Source organism: Phaseolus vulgaris, chromosome 7 (genome assembly GCF_051622355.1).
Source record: "Phaseolus vulgaris cultivar YP4 chromosome 7, ASM5162235v1, whole genome shotgun sequence".
In the NCBI taxonomy this organism is placed as follows: Eukaryota; Viridiplantae; Streptophyta; class Magnoliopsida; order Fabales; family Fabaceae; genus Phaseolus; species Phaseolus vulgaris.
Window position 1 is genome coordinate 16057471 of NC_143504.1, and position 7580 is coordinate 16065050.

Below are 7580 nucleotides of genomic sequence, written 5' to 3' on the forward strand. Positions count from 1 at the left end.
GATAGCATCAGCCGAGAGGAGAAGCCGAGAGCACCAGCCGAGAGGAGAAGCCGAGAGCACCAGCCGAGAGGAGAAGCCGAGAGCACCAGCCGAGAGGAGAAGCCGAGAGCACCAGCCGAGAGGATAAGCCGAAAGTATCAGCCGAGAGGAGAAGCCAAGAGTTTCCATCAAGAAGAGAAGTATCCAGCCCAAGATAGTACCCGGCCCAAGATAGTATTCAGCCCAAGATTGAAGGATTAGTCTTGATTAACCCATTTCAAGTGTTCTTGGTCCTTGTTGTAAGAACATTTTGGCGCCCACCGTGGGGCCGAGGGTCAATTGAGAAGGGTTAAAGACAAGATGAGTCAAGGAGGAGAACAAGGTGGAGATCGGGAAGACAATGTTAACATGCCAATGGCAATGTTGGTCCAATTACAAAAAGAATTCGAGATGTTAAAAAAGAATAATGAAGAAGAATTGAGTATGTTAAGAGCCGAAAACGCACACATGAGGAGAAAGTTACAAGAGGAAACAGTTTTGAATTCATCTTTCGAAACTGTCCAACCGGGGATACAAGTGAATGAGAGGTTATATCATAATGAAAATTCTCAAACCAGAAGAAGATGGCTTGAAAACTCTGGGGTTTGTGCAGGAACATCTTCTAGAAAACATCCGTTTTATGATGTTATAATCGATACTCCGTAGCCTGACAATTGGAAGAACTTAACCATTGACAAATATGATGGAAGTACGGATCCTGATGAGCATATTGCAATATATACTACTCAAATCAGCTTGTATACATGGAATGATGCTGTTATGTGCAGAGTATTTCCTACAACTCTGAAAGGGGCAGCATTGAGCTGGTTTACACGCCTCCCACCTTTGAGTATAGATTATTTTGATACGTTGATAGAAAAGTTCGGTGCTCAATTTGCAACTAGTCGTCCCCATCATTTAACGTCAATCGCCTTAGTGAACATAAGACAAGAGAAAGGAGAGTCTTTGAGAATGTTCATGGAACGTTTTGGAAAGGTTGCTTTGGGAATCCGAAATCTTAGTCCAGAGGTCACCATGCATCATATGATAACGGCATTAAAACCAGGACCATTTGCCGATAGTCTTTGCAAGAAACCTGCGATCAATCTGGATGAACTAACGCAACGAGCATCAAAATTTATGCAAATGGAAGAATTAAGGGAGTTTCGAAACCAAGTAAGGGTTGATGGAGGTGAGAAGAAGGTAACAGAAAGAGAACACCCGCCTGTTGCAAGAAGAGCCCGAGAAGAGTTCAGAACTCGAAAGTTCCAGCAATACACACCTCTAAATACAAACAGAGCAAGAATTTTACAGGAAGCCATGGCAGCCGAAATAATACCATCACCAAGAAAAGCAAGAACACCAGAAAGGGCAGACCGCACCAAACATTGTGAATATCATAAAAATCATGGTCATCATACAGAAGAATGTATTGGGTTGAAAGACAGAATAGAAGAGTTGATTCATGCCGGGCAGTTAAAACGTTTTGTTCAAAGGGGAAATCCAAGAGTATGGTTGAGTCCAGAAAGAGATGTGCGGGGGCGAGAACTGGGTGAAAGAAGGGTTGAAAAGTTGGAAAGGAGGGAAAATAAACAAGTAGAAAAAAGAGACGAAAGAAGGGTTGGAAGGCAAGACGAAAGAAGAGATAGAATCTATCAAAACACCCAATTAGTAAGACGAAGTAGAGAACGAAGTTTGGGAAGACCGGTTAGGGGGTTTATAAATACGATCTCAGGAGGTTTTTCTGGGAAGGAATCCTCATCTGCACGAAAGCAACATTGGAGAAATATCAGGTCTGTTAATCATGTCTTCAAAAGAAGAACTTTACCACCAATGCTTTTCACAGACGAAGACTTCCAAGAAATTGACCCAGATCATGATGATCCTATGGTGATCACGGTTGAAATAGCCGAATATGCTGTCATGAAGACCCTGGTTGATCAAGGGAGTTCGGTTGATATCTTGTTCTGGGATACGTTCAAAAGGTTACATTTGAGGGAAGAAGACATAGTGCCTTTCCGAGAGCAAATCATTGGCTTTTCAGGCGAAAGAGTTAACACAAAGGGATATGTTGATTTGGTAACAACATTTGGAAGAGGTAGCAAAGTTAGAAAAATTAAAATCCGATATCTGGTGGTGGATGCATCCCCTTCATACAATGTGTTGCTAGGACGATCTTCCTTAAATAAGTTAGGAGCAATCGTGTCAACACCACATTTGGCCATGAAATTCCCAACAGAAAAAGGAGAGATAGCGACAGTGTATGTCAATCAAAGAGATGCTCGAGAATGTTATGCAGCAGGTTTAAAAATGAATTTGAAGGTGGATAAAGAGGTTGAAAAAATAGTAGCCATGGTGGACTTGGATCCCAGATTGAATGAGGAAAGGCTGGAACCGAAAGAAGAAACGACAGCAGTACAGTTAGGCCAAGACGACAGACAATGCACTTATGTAAGTGGAAGTATGCCTGATGAATTGCTTAGCAAACTTATCACACTGTTGCGTAGCAATAAGGATTTATTCGCTTGGAAGCCGTCTGATATCCCTGGAATTGATCCAGGAGTAATGTGTCACAAATTATCTGTTTGCCGGGAAGCAAAGCCAGTATCTCAAAAACGAAGAAAGTTAGGAGAAGAACGACGCCAAGCAGCGATTGAAGAAACTCAGAAGTTAATACAAGCTGGTTTTATCCGAGAAGCTAAGTATACTACGTGGTTGTCTAATGTGGTACTCGTCAAAAAACCAAATGGACAATGGAGAATGTGTACAGATTACACTGATTTGAACAAAGCTTGTCCGAAAGACACATATCCATTGCCCAACATAGACCGACTAGTTGATGGGGCATCTGGTCAATAGATGATGAGTTTCCTTGATGCTTATTCGGGGTATAATCAAATACATATGTATGCACCTGATATCCCGAAAACAGCTTTCACCACTGATGTTGCAAATTATTGTTATAAAGTCATGCCTTTCGGCTTGAAGAATGCTGGGGCAACATACCAAAGATTGATGGACAAAGTGTTTAAAGAACAGATTGGAAAGAACCTAGAAGTGTATGTTGATGACATGGTTGTTAAATCAAATGAGATACAGAAACACCTGGAAGATCTTGAAGAAGTGTTTGCGCAAATAAGGAAATACAATATTCGACTTAATCCAGAAAAATGCGTTTTCGGTGTCAGAGGAGGAAAATTTTTGGGATTCATGTTGACAAACAGAGGAATCGAAGTTAATCCTGACAAATGTGAGGCAATCATGCAGATGGGAAGACCAAAAAACTTAAAAGAAGTGCAAAGGCTAGTAGGGAAGTTGAATTCACTATCAAGATTTCTGCCAATATTGGCTGAGAAAACTAAACCGATTATAAACTTGTTGAAAAAATCTGAAAATTTTGTGTGGAGTGAACAATGTGAGCAAGCTTTATCTCAAATAAAGAGCATGGTGGCTGAACCTCCAATTTTAGTAAAACCTGTACCCAATCAACCCATCATAGTCTACTTAGCTACTTCAAATGAAGCAATAGGAGTCGCTTTAATCCAAGAAAACCCAGAGCAGAAACCGATATATTTTGTGAGTAGAACCCTACAAAATGCCGAAACCAGATATCCCAAAGTTGAGAGAGTTGCCCTAACATTAGTGTATGCTGCAAGACGCCTTCGACCATACTTTCATAATCATCGGGTAATAGTGAGAACAGATTTTCCAATATCTAAAATTTTAAAGAAACCAGAGCTTGCAGGTCGAATGGTGACATGGTCAATGGAGCTTTCGGAATATGGAATCAAATACGAACCAAGAGGACCAATCAAAGCCCAATCTCTTGCAGATTTTATCATTCAGATGCCAACATCAGCACAACAGGACCAGTGGACTTTGTATGTAGATGACGCGTCAAGCAAAAGAGGAAGCGGAGCAAGAATAGTACTTGAAGGACCAGACAACTTCCAAGTCGAAATGGCGCTCAAATTTGAGTTCAAAACATCCAACAATCAGGCCGAATATGAAGCTCTTGTTGCAGGGTTGTTATTAGCCAGAGACATGGGAGTGGAAAATATCCTTTGCAAAACTGATTCACAACTATCGGTGGGACAAGTGCACGGGGAGTATCAGGTAAAAGACCCTTTGTTAATGAAATATTATCATAAAGTCTTAAATATTATGCAATGTTTTAACAAGGCCGAGATAAAATACATTCCAAGAGAATTGAATATGAAAGCAGATTCATTGTCTAAGTTAGCAAGCCAACAAAAACAAGTGCAATACAATTCCATTATACAACAAACCCTCAGTCATCCGACAGTTAGTCTCGACGAATGCTTCAATATTGTATCAGCCAAAGATGACTGGATAAACACATACATCGAAATCATAAAGACCCAGGAGCAAGGTGTTCAGCCGGATGTCAAAATAACAAAGAAAGTCGCTAATTTCATTCTAATCGGTGATGAGCTATATAAAAGGGGATACTCCACGCCTTTGTTAAAATGTCTGACCAAAGAACAAGCAGAATATGTGGTCAAAGAACTTCATGAAGGAATTTGTGGACTGCATTGCGGAGCCCGAACAATGGCAACAAAGGTGTGTAGAGCTGGTTATTATTGGCCAACAATCCGAGAGGATTGTGAAGTTTATGTCAAAACGTGTAGAAAATGCCAAGAGTTTGGGAGCTTAAATCATATCCCAGCGCAGGAGTTGCAAGAAATCATCTCTCCATGGCCATTTGCAAAATGGGGAATTGATATACTTGGCCCATTCCCACTTGGACGAGGCCAAACAAAATTCATGATAGTAGCTGTAGACTACTTTACAAAATGGATAGAAGCAAAGGCATTAACAAAGATAACGGCACAGCAAGTTCAAACGTTTATATGGAAAAATATAATATGTCGATTCGGAATCCCACATACTATTGTAAGTGACAATGGCCGACAATTCATTGACAAAAAACTTATGGAATTTTATGCAGATTTGGGAATCAAGCCCACCACCACTTCGGTCGAGCATCCACAAACGAATGGACAGGCTGAAGCCGCAAACAAAGTTATTCTTGGACAATTAAAAAAGAGGTTGGGGACTGCTAAAGGATTATGGGCAGAGAAATTACCAGAGATTTTATGGGCATATCGTTGCACACCGCAAACATCAACTGGAGAAACACCGTTCAATCTCACCTACGGAACAGACGCAATGTTGCCAGTAGAAGTTAATGAACCCACATTAAGAAGACAAATGGAAGACTGGAATATCAACAATGAGTGTTTGAGAACCGATCTTGATCTTATTGAAGAACTTAGAGAAAAAGCAAAAATAAAAGAGACTGCAGTCAAACGAAGAGCAATGAAGAGATTTAATGCAAAAGTCAGATTTAGGGCTTTTAAAGAAGGGGATCTGGTATGGAGAATGCGAACTGATGCTCGAAAGGATCCACGACATGGAAAATTGGCATCCAATTGGGAAGGACCTTTTAGAGTACTAGAAAACTTACAAAATGGAGCTTATAGGTTAGAAACTTTGGAAGAGAAAATGATACCGAGAACCTGGAATGCAAGTCATCTAAAATTTTATTTTAGTTAAGATAGATGTAAATTACTTGTCATATAATGAAGAGGAATTTTCAAGAAACAATGTTTTGTTTCCATTATGTACATATTCATTCTTCGTCTCTCGGCCTTGGATGCTCTCATTTCAAATGAAATCCCACCCGAGAATAGATTTACATAGTTTCTTTGGGCTTGGATGCTTTCATTTCAGGTGAAATCCCACCCGAGAATCGATTTACATTACTTTTTGGGCTTGGATGCTTTCATTTCAGGTGAAATCCCTCCCGAACAAACATAACTAATTCTCATTCTTGAAAACCTTCAAATCACATGCAAACCGAAAGATCAGAATTAGCTTTCGTTTTTTGAAAATTCCTGCCATTAGAATCTTCCTTTAAAAATGCCAATCTTAAACATTATATCTCAAACGAAAACCGAAAGATCAGAGCTAAAACACAATTCCAAAAACCGAAAGTCACTCATCCAGCTTACATTACTAAACCGACAATTGCATATTCCAGTCAATAATATATCAAATATGAATCAACCTTAATAAATTAAAGGGTCCTGATTAATAATTTTATACTTCATAATAAATAAAATAAAAAAAAATATAATAAAAAAATAAATAAAAACCCGAAAGGTCCAAGTCATAACAAAAAATATCTTTATGCTCCAACTAAATGTCGTCTTTAAACTAATAATCATTAAAACCGAGAGGTAAACTCAAATAATTCTAACATTTCTAACACTTTCAACAAAAGAACCGAAAACTAGCAAGCCTCAACGATTATAACAGAATTTTAATCAGAACATAACAAAGGATAAAATTACGATGATAACCACAAGATTAAACATTTATATTAACAAAGTTCCCAAAAAAAAAAGGAATTACATCACGAATGCAAATATCCAACAAACTTAGCATTCCAAAACAATTATACTTCTCCACAGGTAACCGAGAAGTATCCGACAAACTAAAACTTAAAACCCTATACCTAATTTTCGATATTAATATCTTCAGCATCATTATCTGGAATCTCATTAGCAGGAACTAGCTCACCATTATAAAAGTCCTTCTTAACATCAAAATTACCTTCATCAATAGGAATTTTATAAAAGTATTTTGCTTGTTAAAGAGCCTTCTCAAAGCCAAGTTTGTGCTGTTCAAATATAAAACTTTCGGCTTCAAAAACATTGGTCTTTAGCTGATGAATCTCCTCATCCATAAGTTTGATGGTGTTCTTGTCGGATTCATTAGCAGAAGATAGCGCCGATACCTTCTCGGTCAAAAGTTGATTCTCCTTGCATAATTGAACATTTTCCGTAATACATTTCAAGTTTTCATTCTTCAAATCAGAAATTTCTTTTCCAAGACCTTCATTTTCGATTTCTTGTTCTTCCTTCTGTTTTGCCACCTTCTCTAACTCTAATGATAAAGAGTTCATCCTATCTTTATACTCAGCAAGATCATTCTTCAGCTTTTCAAATTCGGACAACGACACGCAGTTTCCATTCTTCTCTTTCATCATTTTTCCAATCAAAAGATTTCTACTTGATAATTCAATAACAGAATCCGCTAATGAAGCAGCATCCATATTCTTCAGCATATTATAAGATGATTCACTAAAAGATGTTTGAACGAATTTTGCATACTTATTCGTAGCACTAAAAATCGTCTCGGGAAGAGGTTCACATGAAACATTTCCACTATGGCGATAGCGCCGAGAAGATGAATGTGACTTCTTGCTGCTCCTATCTCTTTTCTTTGATTTCTTCGAAGGACCAGCAACATCAACATTACCTGTTGGTTCCACCACGTCAACATTAGCAACTGGCTCCACATTTTCTACTTCCACAACAGGATTTCCCACATTCTCGCGTCGGGGAGTTACATCACCCACTTTGTTAAGCAGTTTCGAAAAGTAAGATCGAGCTTACGGATTAGTACTTGCCATCATAGCTGAAAATCAATAAAAAATTTAGCAAAGTTAAAAAGCTTATCCTAAAAAGCAA

The 7580-nt window shown here is 38.7% G+C and overlaps 1 protein-coding gene across 1 annotated transcript; it reads left to right on the top strand.

The window, feature by feature from the left end:
• The first annotated feature begins 339 nt into the window (after nucleotides 1-339).
• LOC137829193 (uncharacterized) lies at nucleotides 340-2877 on the top strand. Its single transcript, XM_090304746.1, has 2 exons — nucleotides 340-621; nucleotides 685-2877. The coding sequence occupies exons 1-2, from the start codon at nucleotides 340-342 to the stop codon at nucleotides 2875-2877; spliced, it is 2475 nt and encodes an 824-aa protein (XP_090160872.1).
• The last annotated feature ends 4703 nt before the right edge of the window (nucleotides 2878-7580 follow it).

What these genes read in the sequence shown, in the direction of transcription:
- LOC137829193 (XM_090304746.1), top strand. Translation starts at nt 340, where the DNA reads ATGAGTCAAGGAGGAGAACAAGGTGGAGATCGGGAAGACAATGTTAAC. An exon ending in GATGGCTTGAAAACTCTGGG is followed by an intron (nt 622 to 684) that starts GTTTGTGCAGGA and finishes GATACTCCGTAG; the next exon opens with CCTGACAATTGGAAGAACTT.